Genomic DNA, 26,122 nt, shown 5'->3' on the forward strand with positions numbered 1-26,122 from the left:
ACACATCTATCACACTAAACATCTGTCTGTCTTACTGTATCATCTGAGACAGAATAGGATACCATGACGACAGATATTAGAAGAGTTAGCTAAAGCATACAGATATGGCTGAAGAGGATGTGTAACTAGAGGTGTAGTCATTCACCTGGGTATTACTCCACTTTACAGTCTCATACTTAGCCAGAAGGAGACTACATGCTATTTTCACTTGTTTATACGTGAACATCATTGCCTACATATTTATCCAATAAAACAGATTTCATTGTTTTATTGTTTTTGATATATATTCAATCCACAGGTATCTTGTTTCAAGTTACTTTTTTTGGTTGTTTGAGGACATTCTATTGTTGCAGTATTATTTTCCATGTGAATGACAGTTGATTGCACTTCTGAAAGGGAGTTTGATGGAGATACTGTATGTCTCATCTGTTCAGTCTTTGTTTCATGTGAATATCAGTGCAACATGAGAGCTTTCATCCAACCAGAACTTACATTTAGGTCATCGTTGAGAAGAACACAACCAGCACACTAAAGAGAGAGAAGAATGGAGAGAGAGACAGATAAAGACAGAGAGAGGGAGAAAAATAGAGGGAGAAAAAGAGAGACAGAGAGAGAGGGAAGGAGAGAGAAAAAGAGAGAGGGAGGGAGGGAGGGAGGGAGGGAGGGAGAAAAAGAGAGAGAGAGAGGGAGGGAGAGAGAAAAAGAAAGACAGAAAGAGAGGGAGGGAGAGAGAAAAAGTGAGAGAGAAAGAGGAAGGGAGAAAAAGTGAGACAGAAAGGGAGAGAGAGAGGGAGAGAGAGAAAGAGGGAGATACAAAGAGACAGAGAGAGCGAGGGAGAGAGAAAAAGGGAGACAGAGAGAGAGGGAGGGAGAGAGAAAATGAGAGAGAGAGAGAGCAAGAGAGAGAGATAGAAATGTTGACATCACATTAGTTCACGGTGAGATACCCTGTAATGTTGACATCACATTCGTTCATGGTGAGATACCCTGTAATGTTAACATTACATTAGTTCATGGTGAGATACCCTGTAATGTTAACATCACATGCGTTCATGGTGAGATACCCTGTGTTGTTAACATCACATTAGTTCATGGTGAGATACCCTGTAATGTTAACATCACATTAGTTCATGGTGAGATACCCTGTAATGTTGACATCACATTAGTTCATGGTGAGATACCCTGTAATGTTAACATCACATTAGTTCATGGTGAGATACCCTGTAATGTTGACATCACATTAGTTCATGGTGAGATACCCTTTAATGTTAACATCACATTCATTCATGGTGAGATACCCTGTAATGTTAACATCACATTAGTTCATGGTGAGATACCCTGTAATGTTGACATCACATTAGTTCATGGTGAGATACCCTGTAATGTTAACATCACATTCGTTCATGGTGAGATACCCTGTGTTGTTAACATCACATTAGTTCATGGTGAGATACCCTGTAATGTTAACATCACATTAGTTCATGGTGAGATACCCTGTAATGTTAACATCACATTAGTTCATGGTTAGATACCCTGTAATGTTAACATCACATTCGTTCATGGTGAGATACCCTGTAATGTTAACATCACATTAGTTCATGGTGAGATACCCTGTAATGTTAACATCACATTAGTTCATGGTTAGATACCCTGTAATGTTAACATCACATTAGTTCATGGTGAGATACCCTGTAATGTTAACATCACATTAGTTCATGGTGAGATACCCTGTAATGTTAACATCACATTAGTTCATGGTGAGATACCCTGTGTTGTTAACATCACATTAGTTCATGGTGAGATACCCTGTAATGTTGACATCACATTCGTTCATGGTGAGATACCCTGTAATGTTAACATCACATTAGTTAATGGTGAGATACCCTGTGTTGTTAACATCACATTCGTTCATGGTGAGATACCCTGTAATGTTGACATCACATTAGTTCATGGTGAGATACCCTGTAATGTTAACATCACATTAGTTCATGGTGAGATACCCTGTAATGTTAACATCACATTAGTTCATGGTGAGATACCCTGTAATGTTAACATCACATTCGTTCATGGTGAGATACCCTGTGTTGTTAACATCACATTAGTTCATGGTGAGATACCCTGTAATGTTAACATCACATTAGTTCATGGTGAGAGCCTGTATTGCAGCAGATCAAGGCCTTTATATAGACGAGGAAAGTGTCTGAATTAAAAGAGTCCAAATTGATTTTGCAATGTACTGTGTCGATAACGCCAAGTGACTTTAAAAAGGTCTGTGTCAGGTTGTGTCTCGTTAGATGAAGTTGCTTTTGATAGCAGCCGTGGTGAGCACAGAGGAGGAGGCTAAAAGCAGCAGAGGCCAGATCCAAGGCAAAAGTCACACGTCAAGGGGAGAGCCAGCTCTCAAACTCAGGTACAGTAGTTACAAAACATACACTGAGTATACCAAACATTAAGAACACCTTCCTAATACTGAGTTGCACACAGAGGAGGCTGGTGGGAGGAGCTATAGGAGGACGGCTCATTATATGGGCTGGAATGGAATAAATGAAATGGTATCAAACACATCAAACATATGGAAACCGCTTGATTCCGTTAGATGAATTCCATTCTAGCCATTACAATGAGGCCTACCCACTTGGCAGCCAGGCCCACCCACTGAGGAGCCAGGCCCACCCACTGAGGAGCCAGGCCCAGCCAATCAGAATGAGTTTTTCCATGCAAAAAGGCTTTATTGCAGACATAAATACTCCTTATTTTAGCTCATGAAACACCTTACATGTTGTATTTATATTTTTGTTCAGTGTAGTATATGGATCCTCTATTGCAGGGGTGGGCAACTCCAGTCCTCGAGGGCCTGATTGGTCTCACACTTTGTCTCCATCCCTAGCAAACACAGCTGATTAATCAAGTTCAATTCTAAACTGAAGATCATGATTAGGTGATTATTGGAGTCAGGTGTGTTAGCTGGGTCTGGGGCAAAACTGTGACACCAATCAGGCCCTCGAGGACTGGAATTACCCATTCTGCTCTATTGGATAGAGTAGTGTTGATTATGAGAGAAGAGACATGCCGTGTGTCTGTTTGAATCTTGTCAGGAAGACAATAGACAGTTTGGACCAATCAGCGCACAGACTACCTTTTGGGACCAGTGGCCCAACTACAGTAGCAGGGCTGGTAGTAATCTGAATCTAGTTGATGATTTCTGCGGTGCAATGATTAGGGTGCAGTTTCTCTAGTGACCAGAGAGTGGCGATGTTACACCAGCTAAACATTCTCTGCAGACATGGGTTTGGGGAGGGGGTCTCCAACATACGCGCACACACACACACGCACACACACATGCGTCCCTCTCGAGAGACAGCGATCAATAGATACAGTAAAATCACCAAGGCACCAGAGAGTGCAGGCCTGCTGTAGCTCTTCACGGGGAAGACATACACAGACACACTACAGTTTGGTGTGTGTTACAAATTGCTGAAGCAAAGTTATTTCTAATGGAAGCATGGCAATTAATACAACATCTACCACCCAGTGTGTCAGCCCAGCCCGCTCGCCTCACACCAGCCAGTTAACATATATTGATGTTGTCTGACACCAGGCAGTTAACATATATTGATGTTGTCTGACACCAGCCAGTTAACATATATTGATGTTGTGTGACACCAGCCAGTTAACATATATTGATGTTGTGTGACACCAGGCAGTTAACATATATTGATGTTGTCTGACACCAGGCAGTTAACATATATTGATGTTGTCTGACACCAGGCAGTTAACATATATTGATGTTGTCTGACACCAGGCAGTTAACATATATTGATGTTGTCTGACACCAGCCAGTTAACATATATTGATGTTGTGTGACACCAGGCAGTTAACATATATTGATGTTGTGTGACACCAGCAGTTAACATATATTGATGTTGTGTGACACCAGGCAGTTAACATATATTGATGTTGTCTGACACCAGCCAGTTAACATATATTGATGTTGTCTGACACCAGCCAGTTAACATATATTGATGTTGTGTGACACCAGGCAGTTAACATATATTGATGTTGTGTGACACCAGCAGTTAACATATATTGATGTTGTGTGACACCAGGCAGTTAACATATATTGATGTTGTCTGACACCAGCCAGTTAACATATATTGATGTTGTCTGACACCAGGCAGTTAACATATATTGATGTTGTGTGACACCAGCCAGTTAACATATGTTGATGTTGTGTGACACCAGGCAGTTAACATATATTGATGTTGTCTGACACCAGGCAGTTAACATATATTGATGTTGTCTGACACCAGCCAGTTAACATATATTGATGTTGTGTGACACCAGGCAGTTAACATATATTGATGTTGTGTGACACCAGCCAGTTAACATATATTGATGTTGTGTGACACCAGCCAGTTAACATATATTGATGTTGTGTGACACCAGCCAGTTAACATATATTGATGTTGTGTGACACCAGCCAGTTAACATATATTGATGTTGTCTGACACCAGCCAGTTAACATATATTGATGTTGTCTGACACCAGCCAGTTAACATATATTGATGTTAAGGGACACCAGGCAGTTCTTCTGGCTGCAGCCCGACTTCGGTACACTTATGACAACAGCCAGCTCAAGTGCAGGGCGCGAAATTCAAAATATATATTTTTTTAAATATTTAACTTTCACACATTAACAAGTCCAATACAGCATATGAAAGGTACACATCTTGTGAATCCAGCCAACATGTCCGATTTTTAAAATGTTTTACAGGGAAGACACAATATGTAAATCTATTAGCTAACCACGTTAGCAAAAGACACCACTTTTTTTACTCCACCAGTTTTTTACTCCATCAGTAGCTATCACAAATTCGACCAAATAAAGATATAAATAGCCACTAACCAAGAAACAACTTCATCAGATGACAGTCTGATAACATATTTATTGTATAGCATATGTTTTGTTAGAAAAATTTGCATATTTCAGGTATAAATCATAGTTTACATTGCAGCTACAATCAGAAATTGCACCGAAAGCAGCCATAATAATTACAGACACCAACGTCAAATACCTAATTACTCATCATAAAACATTTCTGAAAAATACATAGTGTACAGCAAATGAAAGACAGGCATCTTGTGATTCCAGCCAATATTTCCGATTTATTAAGTGTTTTACAGCGAAAACAAAATGTAGCGTTATATTAGCTTACCACAATAGCCAGAAACACTTGGGCGCCGACGACTAGTTCACATCTACGACAGATATATGAAATAGCATCATAAAATGTTTCTTACTTTTGCTGATCTTCCATCAGAATGTTGGACAAGGTGCCCTTTGTCCAGAACAATCGTTGTTTGGATTTAGAACGGCAACTTTCCCTCTTCATTTAGCAAGCACACTAGCCAAGTGGCACGACGCTCTCCATGTCAACAAACGGAAGAGAACGGAACACGGCAAAACTCCCGAAAAATTTTCAATAATCTGATGAAACTATATTGAAAAAACATACTTTACGATGATATGGTGACATGTATCAAATAAAATAAAATCCGGAGATAGTAGTCGCCTATAACGGCAGGTAAACAGAAGGCAATCCCACTGTCCACCTCGCGCTCTTCAGAGTACCGAAAATGGGGGACACGTCATTCCAAGATGATGTGTTCCATCTCAGACCAAGATAATCACCTCATTTCTTCTCTCACAGCCTCTTGACATCCAGGGGAAGGTGTATGACGTGCATGTATACTAATAGGTCTCATGCCCATTTATAGGCAGGAAGAAGAACAGAGCCTCGATTTCAGACTTTCCACTTCCTGGTCAGGAAGTGTGCTGCAGAATGAGTTCTGTTTCACTCAGAGAAATAATTCAAACGGTTTTAGAAACTAGAGAGTGTTTTCTATCCAATAGTAATAATAATATGCATATTGTACGAGCAAGAATTGAGTACGAGGCCGTTTGAAATGGGCACCTTTTATCTGGCTACTCAATACTGCCCCTTGCAGCCCAAACAGGTTAACATATATTGATGTTAAGGGACACCAGGCAGTTAACATATATTGATGTTGTCTGACACCAGGCAGTTAACATATATTGATGTTGTGTGACACCAGGCAATTAACATATATTGATGTTGTCTGACACCAGCCAGTTAACATATATTGATGTTGTGTGACACCAGGCAGTTAACATATATTGATGTTGTGTGACACCAGGCAGTTAACATATATTGATGTTGTCTGACACCAGCCAGTTAACATATATTGATGTTGTGTGACACTAGGCAGTTAACATATATTGATGTTGTCTGACACCAGCCAGTTAACATATATTGATGTTGTCTGACACCAGCCAGTTAACATATATTGATGTTGTCTGACACCAGCCAGTTAACATATATTGATGTTGTCTGACACCAGCCAGTTAACATATATTGATGTTGTGTGACACCAGGCAGTTAACATATATTGATGTTGTGTGACACCAGCCAGTTAACATATATTGATGTTGTGTGACACCAGGCAGTTAACATATATTGGTGTTGTCTGACACCAGCCAGTTAACATATATTGATGTTGTCTGACACCAGCCAGTTAACATATATTGATGTTGTCTGACACCAGCCAGTTAACATATATTGATGTTGTCTGACACCAGCCAGTTAACATATATTGATGTTGTCTGACACCAGGCAGTTAACATATATTGATGTTGTCTGACACCAGCCAGTTAACATATATTGATGTTGTCTGACACCAGGCAGTTAACATATATTGATGTTGTCTGACACCAGCCAGTTAACATATATTGATGTTGTCTGACACCAGGCAGTTAACATATATTGATGTTGTGTGACACCAGCCAGTTAACATATATTGATGTTGTCTGACACCAGGCAGTTAACATATATTGATGTTGTGTGACACCAGCCAGTTAACATATATTGATGTTGTCTGACACCAGCCAGTTAACATATATTGATGTTGTGTGACACCAGCCAGTTAACATATATTGATGTTGTGTGACACCAGCCAGTTAACATATATTGATGTTGTGTGACACCAGCCAGTTAACATATATTGATGTTGTCTGACACCAGCCAGTTAACATATATTGATGTTGTCTGACACCAGCCAGTTAACATATATTGATGTTGTGTGACACCAGCCAGTTAACATATATTGATGTTGTGTGACACCAGCCAGTTAACATATATTGATGTTGTGTGACACCAGCCAGTTAACATATATTGATGTTGTCTGACACCAGCCAGTTAACATATATTGATGTTGTGTGACACCAGCCAGTTAACATATATTGATGTTGTGTGACACCAGCCAGTTAACATATATTGATGTTGTGTGACACCAGCCAGTTAACATATGTTGATGTTAAGTGACTGGGAGATAAGGTAAGGAGTAAGGAGGAGAGAGAAGGTTTTTGTTCTATGTGTTTGGTAGGATCAGGATCCCCATTAGCTGCAGCAGCTACTTTTCCTGGGATCCACAAATGCAACTCCATCAATGGTTGGTACGTGTTACCTAGTCACTGTTTCCTGACACCCATCTGCCTCTCCCTCTCTCTCTCTCAGCCAAGCCTACTCTCTCTACTTTACTATATGGAGATGTATTGCTCACTATAGACATCAATCTGTTGGGACACGTTTGGTTGTTCCCCATTCATGTTTTGGGAGTCCCAATTCAATGTATAAAGTGTGGTATGCAGTGTTTCCCCTATATTCATTCAGCAGTGGCGCATCGCATGCCCCTGGATCCCCCTCAGGAAGACCTTTTCTGCTAACCCCCCTGCTACCTCTGCCACCACATCTGTAAAAAAGAACTAGGGGAAAGACTGGGTATGCGCTAAACTAATTATTATGAGTACTCACCAGACATGTCACCCATTGAGCATGTTTGGGATGCTCTGGACCGATGTGTACTAACGCGTGTTCCAATTTCAGCCAATATCCATCAACTTCGCACAGCCATTGAAGAGGAGTGGGACAACATTCCACAGGTCACAATCAACAGCCTGATCAACTCTATGCGAAGGAGATGTGTCATGCTGCATGAGGCAATTGGTGGTCACACCAGATACTGACTGGTTTTCTTAATTTTAAGGTATCTGTGACAAACAGATGCATATCTGTATTCCCAGTCATATGAAATCCATAGATTAGGGCCTAATGAACGTATTTAAATTGACTGATATCCTTATATGAACTGTAACTCAGTAAAATCATTGAAACTGTTGCATGTTGCGTTTATATTTTTGTTCAGCATATTAACACGACATGACATGCACAAACACACAACCACCCAGGCATCCTCAAATAAATGCACACACACACACACACACACAAATACAGCTGAAGTCGGAAGTTTACATACACCTTAGCCAAATACATTTAAACTCAGTTTTTCACAATTCCTGACATTTAATTCTAGTAACAATTCCCTGTCTTAGGTCAGTTAGGATCACCACTTTATTTTAAGAATGTGAAATGTCAGAATAATAGCAGAGATAATTATTTATTTCAGTTTTTATTTCTTTCATCACATTCTTAGAGGGTCAGAAGTTTACATACACTCAATTAGTATTTGGTAGCATTGCCTTTAAATTGTTTAACTTGGGTCAAACGTTTTGGGGAGCCTTCCAGAAGCTTAACACAATAAATTGGGTGAATTTTGGCACATTCCTCCTGACAGAGCTGGTGTACCGGAGTCAGGTTTGTAGGCCTCCTTGCTCGCAAACGCTTTTTCATTTCTGCCCACAAATTTTCTAGAGGATTGAGGTCAGGGCTTTGTGATGGCCATTCCAATACCTTGACTTTGCTGTCCTTAACCTGTTTGGGCTGCAGGGGCAGTATTGAGTAGCCTGGATAAAAGGTGCCCATTTCAAACGGCCTCGTACTCAATTCTTGCTCGTACAATATGCATATTATCATTACTATTGGATAGAAAACACTCTCTAGTTTCTAAAACCGTTTGAATTATATCTGTGAGTAAAACAGAACTCATTTTGCAGCAAACTTCCTGACAGGAAGTGGAAAATCTGAAATCGATGCTCTGTTCTAGGGCCTGCCTATAAATGTGCTTGATATTTATTAGTATACATGCACTTCATACGCCTTCCACTAGATGTCAACAGGCAGTGAGAGAAGAAATTGAGTATATAACATGATCTGAGGTCGAATATAAGCTCTTGGCATGACGTGACCCCAATTTCCTGTTTTCTGGAACGCGCGAGAAGGGACCTGGTATTGCCTTCTGTAAAGCTGTCGTTATAGACGACTAATATCTCCGGCTTTGATTTTATTTGATAAATGTGACAATATCATCGTAAAGTATGTTTTTTCAATATAGTTTTATTAGATTATTGAAATTTTTTCGGGACGTTAGGCGTGTTGCTTTGTCTGCGTTTGTTCAGGAAGGAGAGCTTCGCGCCACTTTGCTAGCTTTCCGTGCTAATTGACTGGAGAAGAGGACATTCTAAAACCAAACAACGATTGTTCCCGACAAAGGACCCCTTGTACAACATTCTGATGGAAGATCATCAAAAGTAGGACCCATTTTATGATGCTATTTCATATATGTGTCGAATATGTGAACTAGTAGTTTGCGCCCAGATTTTGGGCACTCTCTCGCTATAACTAAGCTGGATGTCGTAATGAAGTTATTTTTAGAATTCTAACACGGCGATTGCATTAAGAACTAGTGTATCTATCATTTCCTATACAACATGTATTTTTTAGTAACGTTTATGAATAGTTATTTGGTCAGAATAGTTGAGTGTCATAAAAATATCCGCACATTCTGGGAAAAAGATGCTACGTTAGCACAATGTATAACCACTGATTTCAGCTCTAAATATGCACATTTTCGAACAAAACATAAGTGTATGTATAACCTGATGTTATAGGACTGTCATCTGATGAAGCTTATCAAGGTTAGTCAAAAATTATATATCTTTTGCTGGTTTGTTACGATCGCTAACTTTTGCTGCTGGTAAATGGCTTGTGTTTCTGGCTATTGTGGTAAGCTAATATAATGCTATATTGTGTTTTCGCTGTAAAACACTTAATAAATCGGAAATATTGGCTGGAATCACAAGATGCCTGTCTTTCATTTGCTGTACACCATGTATTTTTCAGAAATGTTTTATGATGAGTATTTAGGTATTTCACGTTGGTGTCTGTAATTACTCTGGCTGCTTCGGTGCTATTTCTGACGGTAGCTGTGATGGTAGCTGCAATGTAAAACTGATTTATACCTCAAATATGCACATTTTTCGAACAAAACATAGATTTATTGTATAACATGTTATAAGACTGTCATCTGATGAAGTTGTTTCTTGGTTAGTTTGGTTGGTTCTTGGTTAGTTAGGTTGGCTTTGTGCATGCTACCTGTGCTGTGAAAAATGTCTGTCCTTTTTTGTATTTGGTGGTGAGCTAACATAAATATACGTGGTGTTTTCGCTGTAAAACATTTTAAAAATCGGACATGTTGGCTGGATTCACAAGATGTTTATCTTTCATTTGCTGTATTGGACTTGTTAATGTGTGAAAGTTAAATATTTCTAAAAAATACCTTTTGAATTTCGCGCCCTGCACTTGAAGTGGCTGTTGTCATATTGTGCCCGGCTTCGGGCTTGCAGCCCAAAGAAGTTAAGCCATTTTGCCACAACTTTGGAAGTATGCTTGGGATCATTGTCCATTTGGAAGACCCATTTGCGACTAAGCTTAAACTTCCTGACTGATGTCTTGAGATGTTGCTTCAATATATCCACATCATTTTCCTGCCTCATGATGCCATTCATTTTGTGAAGTGCACCAGTCCCTCCTGCAGCAAAGCACCCCCACAACATGATGCTGCCACCCCCATGCTTCAAGGTTGGGATGGTGTTCTTCGGCTTGCAAGCATCCCCCTTTTTCCGCCAAACTTAACAATGGTCATTTTGGTCAAACAGTTCTATTTTTGTTTCATCAGACCAGAGACATTTTGCCTAAAAGTATGATCTTAGTCCCCATGTGCAGTTGCAAACGGTAGTCTGGCTTTTTTATGGCGGTTTTGGAGCAGTGGCTTCTTCATTGCTGAGCGGCCTTTCAGGTTATGTCGATATATGACTCGTTTCACTGTGGATATAGATACTTTTGTACTTGTTTCCTCCAGCATCTTCACAAGGTCCTTTGCTGTTGTTCTGGGATTGATTTGCACTTATCGCACAAAAGTACGTTCATCTCTAGGAGACAGAACGCGTCTCCTTCCTGAGCGGTATGTTACGGCTATCGTCATATTCTTCCTCCTCCTCGGACGAGGAGAGGCGAGACGGATCGGACCAATACGCAGCGTGGTTAGTGTTCATAATGATTTATTAAAAAGAAACTGAATACTGAATTACAAAACAAATAAACGAAGTGCATAAACTGATACAGTACCGTGTGGTGCAACAAACACAGACACGGAAACAAACACCCACAAAACACACGTGAAACCCAGGCTGCCTAAGTATGATTCTCAATCAAGGACAACGATTGACAGCTGTCTCTGATTGAGAATCATACCCGGCCGAACACAAACATCCCAACATAGACAAACCCACCCAACTCACGCCCTGACCAACTAAATAAATACAAGAAAAAGGAAAACAGGTCAGGAACGTGACATAACCCCCCCCCTTAAGGTGTGAACTCCGGGCCCACCAGCATAAACTCTAGGGGAGGGTCTGGGTGGGCGTCTGTCCACGGTGGCGGCTCTGGCGCTGGTCGTGGTCCCCACCCCACCATAGTCAAACCCCGCTTCCGTGGCCTCCTCCCAATGGCCACCCTCCATGTCAATCCCACTATACCAAAGGGCAGCACCGGACTGAGGGGCAGCTCCGGACTGAGGGACAGCACCGGACTGAGGGGCGAATCCTGGCTGGCTGGCTCTGGCGGATCCTGGCTGGCTGGCTCTGGCGGATCCTGGCTGGCTGGCTCTGGCAGCTCCTGACTGGCTGGCTCTGGCAGCTCCTGACTGGCCGGCTCTGGCAGCTCCTGACTGGACGGCTCTGGCAGCTCCTGACTGGACGGCTCAGGCAGCTCCTGGCTGGACGGCTCAGGCAGCTCCTGGCTGGACGGCTCAGGCTGGTCCTGGCTGGACGGCTCTGGCTGGTCCTGGCTGGACGGCTCTGGCTGGTCCTGGCTGGACGGCTCTGGCTGGTCCTGGCTGGACGGCTCTGGCTGGTCCTGGCTGGACGGCTCTGGCTGGTCCTGGCTGGACGGCTCTGAAGGCTCGGTACAGACGGGCAGCTCTGACGGCTCGGAACAGACGGACAGCGCTGGGCAGGCAGACAGTTCAGACAGTGCTGGGAAGGCAGGCAGTTCAGACAGCGTTGGGAAGGCAGGCAGTTCAGACAGCGCTGGGAAGGCAGGCAGTTCAGACAGCGCTGGGAAGGCAGGCAGTTCAGACAGCGCTGGGAAGGCAGGCAGTTCAGACAGCGCTGGGAAGGCAGGCAGTTCAGACAGCGCTGGGAAGGCAGGCAGTTCAGACAGCGCTGGGAAGGCAGGCAGTTCAGACAGCGCTGGGAAGGCAGGCAGTTCAGACTCAGGCTGCGCTGGAGAGGAGGAAGGCTCTGACAGCGCTGGACAGGTGGGAGCAGCTGAAGAGAGAACCCGGAGAGACAGCCTGGTGCGGGGGGCTGCCACCGGAGGACTGGTACGTGGAGGTGGCACCGGGTATACCGGACCGTGAAGGAGGACACGCGCTCTTGAGCACCGAGCCTCCCCAATCCTACCAGGTTGAATGGTCCCCGTAGCCCTGCCAGTGCGGCGAGGTGGAATAGCCCGCACTGGGCTATGCTGGCGAACCGGGGACACCATCTGTAAGGCTGGTGCCATGTACGCCGGCCCGAGGAGACGTACTGGAGGCCAGATATGTTGGCCCGGCTTCATGGCACCCGGCTCGATGCCCAACCTAGCCCTACCAGTGCGGCGAGGTGGAATAGCCCGCACTGGGCTAAGCACGCGTACTGGGGACACCGTGCGCTTTACCGCATAACACGGTGTCTGACCAGTACGACGCCCTCTCACTCCACGGTAAGCACGGGGAGTTGGCTCAGGTATCCTACCCGGCTTTGCCACACTCCGCGGGTGCCCCCCCCCCAAGAAATTTTTGGGTCTGACTCTCGGGCTCCCAACCGCGTCGCCGCGCTGCCTCCTCATACCAGCGCCTCTCTGCCTGCGCTGCCTCCAACTCCGCCTTGGGACGGCGATATTCCCCTGGCTGAGCCCAGGGTCCTTTGCCGTCCAGCATCTCTTCCCAAGTCCAGGAGTCCTGGGTTTTTTTCCGCTGCTGTTGCCGCCCTTCTCCACTCCGCTTGGTCGATTGGTGGTGGGTGTTTCTGTTACGGCTATCGTCATATTCTTCCTCCTCCTCGGACGAGGAGAGGCGAGACGGATCGGACCAATACGCAGAGTGGTTAGTGTTCATAATGATTTATTAAAACGAAACTGAATACTGAATTACAAAACAAATAAACGAAGTGCATAAACCGATACAGTACCGTGTGGTGCAACAAACACAGACACGGAAACAAACACCCACAAAACACACGTGAAACCCAGGCTGCCTAAGTATGATTCTCAATCAAGGACAACGATTGACAGCTGTCTCTGATTGAGAATCATACCCGGCCGAACACAAACATCCCAACATAGAAAATCAAACATAGACAAACCCACCCAACTCACGCCCTGACCAACTAAATAAATACAAGAAAAAGGAAAACAGGTCAGGAACGTGACACGGTATGATGGCTGTGTGGTCCCATGGTGTTTATACTTGCGTACTATTGTTTGTACAGATGAACGTGGTACCTTCAGGCGTTTGGAAATTGCTCCCAAGGATGAAACAGCCCTGCGAAGGTCTACAATTTCTTGGTCTTGGCTGTTATTTTGATTTTCCCATGATGCCAAGCAAAGAGGCACTGAGTTTGAAGGTAGGCCTTGAAATACATCCACAGGTACACCTCCAATTTACTCAAATAATGTCAATTAGCCTATCAGAAGCTTCTAAAGCCATGACATAATTTTCTGGAATTTTCCAAGCTGTTTAAAGGCACCGTCAACTTAGTGTATGCAAACTTCTGACTCACTGGAATTGTGATACAGTGAATTATAAGTGAAATAATCTGTCCGTAAACAATTGTTGGAACAATTACTTGTGTCATGCACAAAGTAGATGTCCTAACCGACTTGCCAAAGTATAGTTTGTTAACATGAAATTTATGGAGTGGTTGAAAAATGATTTTTAATGACTCCAACCTAAGTGTACGTAAACTTCCGACTTCAACTGTATATACCCCCCCCGACCCACACACACACTACTAATCTTCCAATAAAGAGAGATAATTCTGTCTCATTATATTCAGTCGTAGTTCCTCTACAGCGACTAGAGCTGTGTTTCGACACAGGTAATATCCTGCATTACACTGAGCCATGGGAAATGAGTAAAACATTAGTAAGGACACTAAGGAATGCAGTAATGGAGTGTCTGGAGTTTTATATGCTACTGCGTATGTAAACAGAATTCTGCTACTGTTGGAGAATGACAAAATGAATAGGCAGCAATAGAGCAACTCCCCAAATAGCCAAGGTGTATAATGTTCAAATCACTCCACTGTCAGTAGCAGAGCTGTGTGTGTGTGTGTGTGTATGTGTGTGTCACACCATCTCACACTGTTACCCTCCTTCTCTGCCCTTTCTTGGAGTACAGTAACTGGCCTGGTATTTGGGTCACCAGCCGCTGGCATAAACAAATACCTTGCTCTGATTGGCCCATACCGCCTACATATGGTCTTTCTGATTGGACGCACACTGACACACGTAAGTCTCTCCTCAGCTTCTTCACTAATATAGGATCAAGGTTGTGGTTGTGTGTATGTGTGCTTGTCTTTCTGTCTTTGTGTGTCTGTGTGCCTGTATGTGTGTGTGTGCGTGTGTGTGTGTGTGTGTGTGTGTGTGTGTGTGTGTGTGTGTGTGTGTGTGTGTGTGTGTGTGTGTGTGTGTGTGTGTGTGTGTGTGTGTGTGTGTGTGTGTGTGTGTGTGTGTGTGTGTGTGTGTGTGTGTGTGATTGAAACATACCTTTTCTGCCAGACCCTGGGATCCAAGGATTTCCTGAGATAGAGAGAGGAAAAGAGAGGGGGAGAGGGACATGAAAAAATGAACTCTGCAATTTTAGAATGCTATGGACCTTTCATGACTTGAACCATTAGAAGACAGGTACAACATTGAACCATTAGAAGACAGGTACAACATTGAACCATTAGAAGACAGGTACAACATTGAACCATTAGAAGACAGGTACAACATTGAACCATTAGAAGACAGGTACAACATTGAACCATTAGAAGACAGGTACAACATTGAACCATTAGAAGACAGGTACAACATTGAACCATTAGAAGACAGGTACAACATTGAACCATTAGAAGACAGGTACAACATTGAACCATTAGAAGACAGGTACAACATTGAACCATTAGAAGACAGGTACAACATTGAACCATTAGAAGACAGGTACAACATTGAACCATTAGAAGACAGGTACAACATTGAACCATTAGAAGACAGGTACAACATTGAACCATTAGAAGACAGGTACAACATTGAACCATAAGAAGACAGGTACAACATTGAACCATTAGAAGACAGGTTCAACATTGAACCATTAGAAGACAGGAACAACATTGAACCATTAGAAGACAGGAACAACATTGAACCATTAGAAGACAGGTTCAACATTGAACCATTAGAAGACAGGAACAATATTGAACCATTAGAAGACAGGTTCAACATTGAACCATTAGAAGACAGGTTCAACATTGAACCATTAGAAGACAGGAACAACATTGAACCATTAGAAGACAGGTTCAACATTGAACCATTAGAAGACAGGTACAACATTGAACCATTAGAAGACAGGTACAACATTGAACCATTACAAGACAGGAACAACATTGAACCATTAGAAGACAGGTACAACATTGAACCATTAGAAGACAGGTACAACATTAAACCATTAGAAGACAGGTACAACATTGAACCATTAGAAGACAGGTACAACATTGAACCATTAGAAGACAGGAACAATATTGATCCATTAGAAGACAGGTACAACATTGAACCATTAGAAGACAGGTTCAACATTGACCCATTAGAAGACAGGAACAACATTGAACCATTAGAAGACAGGTTCAACATTGAACCATTAGAAGACAGGTTCAACATTGAACCATTAGAAGACAGGTACAACATTGAACCATTAGAAGACAGGTTCAACATTGGAAGACAGGAACAACATTGAACCATTACAAGACAGGTACAACATTGAACCATTAGAAGACAGGTTCAACATTGGAAGACAGGAACAACATTGAACCATTAGAAGACAGGTTCAACATTGGAAGACAGGAACAACATTGAACCATTACAAGACAGGTACAACATTGAACCATTAGAAGACAGGTTCAACATTGGAAGACAGGAACAACATTGAACCATTAGAAGACAGGTTCAACATTGAACCATTAGAAGACAGGAACAACATTGAACCATTAGAAGACAGGAACAACATTGAACCATTAGAAGACAGGTACAACATTGAACCATTAGAAGACAGGTACAACATTGAACCATTAGAAGACAGGTTCAACATTGAACCATTAGAAGACAGGAACAACATTGAACCATTAGAAGACAGGTTCAACATTGAACCATTAGAAGACAGGTTCAACATTGAACCATTAGAAGACAGGTACAACATTGAACCATTAGAAGACAGGTTCAACATTGGAAGACAGGAACAACATTGAACCATTACAAGACAGGTACAACATTGAACCATTAGAAGACAGGTTCAACATTGGAAGACAGGAACAACATTGAACCATTAGATGACAGGTTCAACATTGGAAGACAGGGACAACATTGAACCATTAGAAGACAGGTACAACATTGAACCATTAGAAGACAGGAACAACATTGAACCATTAGAAGACAGGTACAGCATTGAACCATTAGAAGACAGGTACAACATTGAACCATTAGAAGACAGGTTCAACATTGAACCATTAGAAGACAGGTACAACATTGAAGACAGGTTCAACATTGAACCATTAGAAGACAGGTTCAACATTGAACCATTAGAAGACAGGTACAACATTGAACCATTAGAAGACAGGTTCAACATTGAACCATTAGAAGACAGGTACAACATTGAACCATTAGAAGACAGGTTCAACATTGGAAGACAGGAACAACATTGAACCATTAGAAGACAGGTACAACATTGAACCATTAGAAGACAGGTTCAACATTGAACCATTAGAAGACAGGTACAACATTGAAGACAGGTTCAACATTGAACCATTAGAAGACAGGTACAACATTGAACCATTAGAAGACAGGTACAACATTGAACCATTAGAAGACAGGTTCAACATTGAACCATTAGAAGACAGGTACAACATTGGAAGACATGAACAACATTGAACCATTAGAAGACAGGTTCAACATTGAACCATTAGAAGACAGGTACAACATTGAACCATTAGAAGACAGGTACAACATTGAACCATTAGAAGACAGGTTCAACATTGAACCATTAGAAGACAGGTACAACATTGAAGACAGGTTCAACATTGAACCATTAGAAGACAGGTACAACACTGTTGGACCCACCATGAACCTGCTTCCAGTATGAAAAGTAACAGCTTTTCTTTTCTTTTGATTTTAAAAAGTTTCCTTTTTGAAGACGCAATGGTAATTATGTAGTGACCTGATGCTCTTACAAAGCCAACATTTAATCAGAATCTAATTAGAATTCTATGGCATATTTTGCAGGTAAATGCACACCACTGAATCTAGCTGCTACCATTACATATCCCTGCATCAGCAGCAGAACAGAGAGTGGATGAAGAAAGATATCTAAACTGACATACTGGTGTAGATCAGTTTTAATACTGCAGATAGATTGTGGCTTCCATCAGTGTAATTGTCTGCATCATTTCCAATCCCCCATATATATTTTTTTATAAATATTTTCCTTTATAATTTCCCCTTAACCCTACCACCCCTCCCCTAGTTGGAGTAAACTAATGGGGAAAGGAGGATACCTAGTCAGTTGTACAACTGAATGCATTCAACTGAAATGTGTCTTCCACATTTAACCCAACCCCTCTGAATCAGAGAGGTGCGGGGTCTGCCTTAATCGATAAACACATCTTTGGCCCCCGGGGAACAGTGGATTGCTCAGGGGCAGAACGACAGATTTTTACCTTGTCAGCTTTCAGCTAAAAGACAACAACACTTCTACTTCCAGATTATACATACTATCTACATTTTATGGACACAGCCAGATGTTTTTATCCAGAGTGCATTTTAAAGAGAAAAATAATGAAAGGAGAAGAAGAGGGATGAGGAGAGGTGAAGTAGATCACTAATAAACCCTGATGCCCAGAGAGAGAGAGACTTCCTTATATTGTCCATCATCGATCATCAGCTGTTATTTCATTGGTTAGTGCTATCACTGCCAGACACAGACCTGCATCTCATTACAAACTCAGACAGCAGTTTAACAGTCAGTGTGCCACAACAACTATGAGCTCACCCACTCACCACGTATGTACACGCACACACACACCCACACACACACCCACACACACACACACACACACACACACACACACACACACACACACACACACACACACACACACACACACACACACACACACACACACACAGCTCTGTTCCTGTTATTGTGTCTGGCAAGGCAACAGTATTCTCTGGGTTTGATTACTCCTGTCTGTAGTCTGCCAGAGCTCTGAGTTAACAACAGCTCACCAAAAGACAAACAGCCTAATGAATGGATGAATGGAAAATGATGGCATTAATATAAATCATGAAATGAGACAAGATGATTTGGCTTCACAACATAATGAAATAGTATTATCTATCTGGCAATCTAGCACTGTTGCAAGTGTTGAAAAAAATCATATTTCTCAATAGTGTTCGTGGAGGTCATCATGATACTGTTGATTCCATCAATCTCTCGATTGGTTAGATCACTGCTTATTAGGGGAGGACCAATGAATAACAGGTGAACCAATAGAATGTTTTGTTAGAAGCGTTCCCCTACCAGTCAGTACTTGGTGTTGTTGGTCTGCCTGCTGGTATATCTGAGTGTGTATTACCTGGTTAAAGGCAAGGACCGGCTGCTCTAGGTCATTCTCGGCAGCGCGACGACTCTTGGGGGCGTCAGGGGGGCACTGAGAAAGAGAGAGCGAGAGAGAGAGAGGAGCCATGGGTCAAAGGTGAAAAGCTAGCCTACAGGTAGCAAACATCAATTGGGGATTGTGTATCGTGAACTGCCTGGAAACATCTGAACTGAAAAGCTAAACTGAAGACAAAGTAATCTAACACTGTTTCCATATTTTGAGAGGTTTTCCATGGCAACAAAGGAAATCAACAACAGGAACTTTAGCCCCCTCGGACACTCCATGTCTAGCCATAAAATATACCACTCTCTTTATCAGCTGTCTTTTCAGAACTCTGTTGGTGGGATGTGTGTGTGTGTGGGTGCGTGCGTGCGTGTCTGTGGTGTATGTGCATGTTTTTGTGCAGCTCCTGTTCAAGTTGTAAACACTGCTTGCGGGGAGCCCTGTAGCAGACAGCTCAGAGAGAAGGAGAAGAGAGAAGGTGGTCTGTCTCTTCCTCTCCTCCTCCTCCATACATCACTTCATCAATTCTAGAGGGGTCTGAAAGTCTACTCGGCTGTTCTGAAGGTGTTCTGAAGATGTTCTGAAGATGTTCTGAAGGTGTTCTGAAGATGTTCTGAAGGTGTTCTGAAGATGTTCTGAAGATGTTCTGAAGGTGTTCTGAAGATGTTCTGAAGATGTTCTGAAGGTGTTCTGAAGATGTTCTGAAGATGTTCTGAAGGTGTTCTGAAGATGTTCTGAAGATGTTCTGAAGATGTTCTGAAGGTGTTCTGAAGATGTTCTGAAGGTGTTCTGAAGATGTTCTGAAGGTGTTCTGAAGATGTTCTGAAGATGTTCTGAAGGTGTTCTGAAGGTGTTCTGAAGATGTTCTGAAGATGTTCTGAAGGTGTTCTGAAGATGTTCTGAAGATGTTCTGAAGGTGTTCTGAAGATGTTCTGAAGGTGTTCTGAAGATGTTCTGAAGATGTTCTGAAGGTGTTCTGAAGGTGTTCTGAAGATGTTCTGAAGATGTTCTGAAGGTGTTCTGAAGCTGTTCTGAAGGTGTTCTGAAGCTGTTCTGAAGGTGTTCTGAAGATGTTCTGAAGGTGTTCTGAAGATGTTCTGAAGATGTTCTGAAGGTGTTCTGAAGATGTTCTGAAGATGTTCTGAAGGTGTTCTGAAGATGTTCTGAAGGTGTTCTGAAGATGTTCTGAAGGTGTTCTGAAGATGTTCTGAAGGTGTTCTGAAGCTGTTCTGAAGGTGTTCTGAAGCTGTTCTGAAGGTGTTCTGAAGATGTTCTGAAGATGTTCTGAAGGTGTTCTGAAGGTGTTCTCTCTCTGTTTGCCGGTCTTTCACACACACACAAACAAATAAACACGCAAATATAAGCGTGAGGTACAAGTCCACATATGACTCGTTTCAGGAAACTAGGCGTTTGTCGCGCGTCACTACATAAACGTAAACATTTTTATCAAAATGCGTTTTTTGGCATGTGAACTTTCATGTGCCTGAATAGGAAACGTGTATGCCATCTGTAAATACAAATACAAGCCTAGTTGGTTTAGCTGCCGAAAAAGACAGGAACCTTCCCGCTAGCCATGATTGGTTGAGATGAGTGGGCTGGAGAGATGACGTTGGATTGGTCTGCCAAGTAGCACTCGTCTGTCTATAACATGAGCTGGTCAGTTTGTGTAGGTAATCCTACCACTGCTTTTTTGAACGATATCACGTAGTAACTGCAAAAAGCAAAAGTGTTGCTCTGCGGTGGAATTAGAGTATGATAGGTAAGGAGATGGACAACATTCTGCTGTTTGATTGCAAATATGCAGACGGAGTAAAAAAAAAAGAACACACAGAAGGCTGTTGTATAAAACAGCTGTCTCCGGATGACATCTTCTAACCACGCCATCCGTGACAGAGGGAGAAGCGTCAATCCAAGATCATCTAGCTAGCTACATTTTCAGGTATTACACGTTTCTAATTTTGTCAGAAAGTTGTTTATTTCAAGTTAAAGAGTAATGTTAGCTAGCTAGCTAATGTGAGCTGGCTCGCTCGCTAATGTTACGTGTATGATCTGTGTAGTAATATTATTTGTATCTCAGAGCCATTTGCATTGCTAGTTCAAATCAAATCAAATTGTATTAGTCACATGCGCCGAATACAGCCTGGGTAGCCATTTGATTAAATGTTCTGGAGTCTTATGGCTTGGGGGTAGAAGCTATTTAGAATTCTCTTGGACCTAGACTTGGTGCTCCGGTACCGCTTGCCATGCGGTAGCAGAGAGAACAGTCTATGACTAGGGTGGCTGGAGTCTTTGACAATTTTTGGGGCGTTCCTCTGACTCCGCCTGGTATAGAGGTCCTGGATGGCAGGAAGCTTAGCCCCAGTGATGTACTAGGCCGTACGCACTACCCTCTGTAGTGCCTTGCTGTCGGAGGCCAAGCAGTTGCCATACTAGGCAGTGATGGAACCAGTCAGGATGCTGGAATAGGGAATATACAGAATAGGTTTTGCAGTGCCCTCTTCACAACTGTCTTGGTGTGTTTGGAACATGTTAGTTTGTTGGTGATGTGGACACCAAGGCTGTCTCGTCATTGTCGGTGATCAGGGCTACCACTGTTATGTCATCGGCAAACTTAATGATGGTGTTGGAGTCGTGCCTGGCCGTGCAGTCATGAGTAAACAGGGAGTACAGGAGGGGACTGAGCACGCACCGTGGCGGATGTGTTGTTACCTATCCTTACCACCTGGTGGCGACCCGTCAGGAAGTCCAGGATCCAGTTGCAGATGGAGGTGTTTAGTCCCAGGGTCCTTAGCTTATTGATGAGCGTTGAGGGCACTATGGTGTTGAACGCTGAGCTGTAGTCAACGAATAGCATTCTCACATAGGTATTCCTTTTCTCCAGGTGGAAAAGGGCAGTGTGGAGTGCAATAGAGAGTGCATATTTTATGCATTATCTATGGATCTGTTTGGGCGGTATGCAAATTGGAGTGGAGGTCCAGGGTGTCTGGGATGACGGTTTTAATGTGAGCCATGACCAGCCTTTCAAAGCGTTAAATGGCTATAGATGTGAGTGCTACGGGGCAGTAGTCATTTAGACAGGTTATCTTGGCACAGGGACTATGCGTGATGGTTGGTGTTTAGAAAGGTTGTGGGAGTGTTATGTAATGGTTGTGGGAGTGTTGTGTGATGGTTTGTGTGATGGTTGTGGGAGTGTTGTTTAATCGTTGTGGGAGTGTTATGTAATGGTTGTGGGAGTGTTGTGTGCTGGTTGTGGGAGTGTTGCGTGATGGTTATGGGAGTGTTGTTTGATGGTTGTGGGAGTGTTGTTTGATGGTTGGTGTTCTCACCCTAGCACCAGGTATCTCACAGCAGGACTCCTGAATGGCCAGGGAGGCGTCACAATACACCATCACCTGCTGAATGTCCATCTGAGAGACAAGAGAGACGCAGAAGACAGGGGGCAGGGAGAACAGAGTAAGAGAGAGAGAAAGAGAGAGAAAGAGGGGGAGATAAATCTTGTTAGAGACAGCTCACTACAACCCCCCTTCTACAGCCATGACCATCACCCTCAAATATCCCTGTCCCCTCATCCCGCCCTTTACACATCTCCCCTCCTCCCCCTCTCCCTCTCCCTCCATCTCTCCCCTCCTCCCCCTCTCCCTCATCTCTCCCCTCCTCCCACCTCTCCCTCCATCTCTTCCCTCCTCCCACCTCTCCCTCCATCTCTCCCCTCCTCCCACCCTCTCCACCTCTCCCTCCATCTCTCCCCTCCTCCCCCCGCTCCACCATTCCCTCCATCTCTCCCCTCCTCCCACCCTCTCCACCTCTCCCTCCATATCTGCCCTCCTCCCACATCTCCCTCCATATCTGCCCTCCTCCCACCCTCTCCATCCATCTCTCCCCTCCTCCCACCCTCTCCACCTCTCCCTCCATATCTGCCCTCCTCCCACATCTCCCTCCATATCTGCCCTCCTCCCACCCTCTCCATCCATCTCTCCCCTCCTCCCACCCTCTACACCTCTCCATCCAGCTCTCTCCTCCTCCCACCGTCTCTACCTCTCCATCCATCTCTCCCCTCCTCCCACCCTCTACACCTCTCCCTCCATCTCTCCCCTCCTCCCACCCTCTACACCTCTCCCTCCATCTCTCTACTCCCCACATACAGGTTGACCCAACCCAATCTCCCAACTTCCCACCAAAATACCCCCCCCCCCCATCCTCTCCTTTCCTGGTCCACCTCCATACCTCCACAGCGGCAGCATCTGTTGCCCTGATGCCCAGTAGGGTGTGTCCCTTGGTCGATAGCTCGCCGCGGGGCTCCAGGGGCTTGGTCTGGATGGAGCTGCAGTCTACATGTAGAGAGGCTGCCCTCTGCTGGACGCTGAGGGCCAGTTTGTGCCAACCACTGTCCAGGATAGACTCCACGCCCTCCCCCCTGAACACACACCCAACTGGCTCACCCAGGGGGTCAGCCCCCCATGCACGCAGGGACAGGGTGGCATCAGGACCATTCAGGTCAAGGGAGAACTGGGGGAGTGGGGGAGGATGGTTGGGAGAAGAAAGGAGGAGAGAGAGGGAGAGTGGGGGAGAGGCAGGAGAGGGGAGAAGAATTGAGACAGGAAAAAACAGTTGGGTCATTATCCATTTCTGATTGGGAAAGAACACCTCTCACCTCCTCCCTCGTTCCTCTTCCCTCGTTCCTCTTCCCTCGTTCCTACCACTATAGTGTCTACAGAGCTGAAGGAATATTGTAAGTATTGCTGAAGCCAATGGTTCATTGAATATGTCTATCCATTCCCAAGCAGTAATCCGCTATGAGAAGGAGCTACAGACAGAAGTTCAGTACAGTCCTATGCTTTGGGTCTCAAAGTGGGCTACATAGAACACTCTGCAAAGTTAACAAAAACATGGACAAAGGCAACTAATTATTGCCCATGAAAACACACAATCAATCATGTATAATGAGTTGGTTTGCCCTCAATTCATCCTATACATGCTGAATAGCATTTAAATTTGTTTGCAGATTGATTATAGATGTGAGACACTCTTCATCATAGAAGTAAGATGAATAATAATGAGAATAATAACGAGAATGATAATGAGAATGATAATGAGAGAACAACAGAAACAGAGAGAGGAGAAGACAAAGGGAGGATAGAGTGGAGAGATGGAGGACAGGACCTAGGAGGGGTGGAAAGAGAGAGAGAGGAGAGATGGAGGACAGGATACAGGAGGGGTGGAAAGAGAGAGAGAGGAGAGATGGAGGACAGGAGATAGGAAGGGTGGAAAGAGAGAGAGAGGAGAGATGGAGGACAGGAGATAGGAGGGGTAGAAAGAGAGAGGGGATAGATGGAGGACAGGAGATAGGAGGGGGTGGAAAGAGAGAGAGAGAGAGGAGAGAGGGAGGACATGAGACAGGAGGGGGTAGAAAGAGAGAGAGATGAGAGATGGAGGACAGGATACAGGAGGGGTGGAAAGAGAGAGAGAGGAGAGATGGAGGACAGGAGATAGGAAGGGTGGAAAGAGAGAGAGAGGAGAGATGGAGGACAGGAGATGGGAGGGGTAGAAAGAGAGAGGGGATAGATGGAGGACAGGAGATAGGAGGGGGTGGAAAGAGAGAGAGAGAGAGAGAGGAGAGAGGGAGGACATGAGACAGGAGGGGGTAGAAAGAGAGAGAGATGAGAAATGGAGGAGAGGAGATAGGAGGGGTGGAAAGAGAGAGAGAGGAGAGCTGGAGGACAGGAGACAGGATGGGTGGAAAGAGAGAGTGGAGAGATGGAGGACAGGACATAGGAGGGGTGGAAAGAGAGAAAAGAGATGGAGGACAAGAGACAGGAGGTTGTGGAAAGAGATAGAGAGGAGAGATGGAGGACAGGACATAGGAGGGGTGGAAAGAGAGAAAAGAGATGGAGGACAGGAGACAGGAGGGGTAGAAAGAGAGAGTGGAGAGATGGAGGAGAGGAGATAGGAGGGGTAGAAAGAGAGAGAGAGGAGAGATGGAGGACAGGAGACAGGAGGGGGTGGAAATAGAGAGTGGAGAGATGGAGGACAGTTGATAGGAGGGGGTGGAAAGAGAGAGAGAGGAGAGATGGAGGACATGAGCCATGAGGAGGTGGAAAGAGAAAGAGGAGAGATGGAGGACAGGAGACATGAGGGGGTGGAAAGATGGAGGACAGTTAATAGGAGGGGGTGGAAAGAGAGAGAGAGGAGAGATGGAGGACAGGAGGGGTGGAAGGAGTTAGAGAGGAGAGATGGAGGACAGGAGACAGGAGGGGGTGGAATGAGAGGGAGAGAGAGAGAGAGAGAGAGAGTGGAGAGATGAGGGACAGGAGATAGGAGGGGTGGAGAGAGGAGAGATGGAGGACAGGAGATAGGAGGGGGTGGAAAGAGAGGAGGGAGATGGAGGACAGGCGATATGAGGGGGTGGAAAGAGATAGAGAGGAGAAATGAAGGAAGGAGCAGAAAATAGATGGGGTATGGAGGGAGGAATAGAGGAGAGAGCAGAAGAGAGAAAGAGAGAGGGAGGCAGATAGAGGGAGACAGAGAGATAGAGAGAAAGCTAGAAAGAGTGAGAGAGAGAGTTATAGAGGAGAGAGCAGAAGAGAGAGAGAGAGAAGACAGCAGGAGAGAGAGATGGAGAGGACAGAAGAGAGACGATAAGGAATAAGAGTGATAAATAGAAGGAGGAGAGAGATAAAAGAGGTAGATGAAAAGAGGATTGTATACCTGTGGGTATCCCTGTTCATCAGAGATCTGGAAGAGGTAGATGTTGTCCCTCAGTGTTTTCTTCTTGAGGAGCAAAGTGAAGACCAGTGTGAACTCATCAGGAAGACCATGGGGGAACACCTGACTGAGAAAACACACTGTTAGACACACAAA

General features: G+C 44.0%; 1 protein-coding gene across 4 annotated transcripts in view; it reads right to left on the reverse strand.

Moving 5' to 3' along the window:
- The window catches only part of col16a1 (collagen, type XVI, alpha 1), a 149,572-nt gene that overhangs the window by 91,270 nt on the left and 32,180 nt on the right, over positions 1-26,122 (reverse strand). For all 4 annotated transcript variants that reach the window (XM_038972322.1, XM_038972324.1, XM_038972323.1 and 1 more), the window contains exons 5-10: positions 25,970-26,093; positions 23,489-23,770; positions 22,591-22,671; positions 19,238-19,312; positions 15,126-15,158; positions 493-528 (exon numbers count right to left, since the gene is read on the reverse strand). In XM_038972322.1, the coding sequence (XP_038828250.1) occupies positions 493-528; positions 15,126-15,158; positions 19,238-19,312; positions 22,591-22,671; positions 23,489-23,770; positions 25,970-26,093 (631 nt within the window). The remainder of the gene's footprint in view (positions 1-492; positions 529-15,125; positions 15,159-19,237; positions 19,313-22,590; positions 22,672-23,488; positions 23,771-25,969; positions 26,094-26,122) is intronic.

The sequence above is a fragment of the Salvelinus namaycush genome, chromosome 32 (genome assembly GCF_016432855.1).
Source record: "Salvelinus namaycush isolate Seneca chromosome 32, SaNama_1.0, whole genome shotgun sequence".
NCBI lineage: Eukaryota > Metazoa > Chordata > Actinopteri > Salmoniformes > Salmonidae > Salvelinus > Salvelinus namaycush.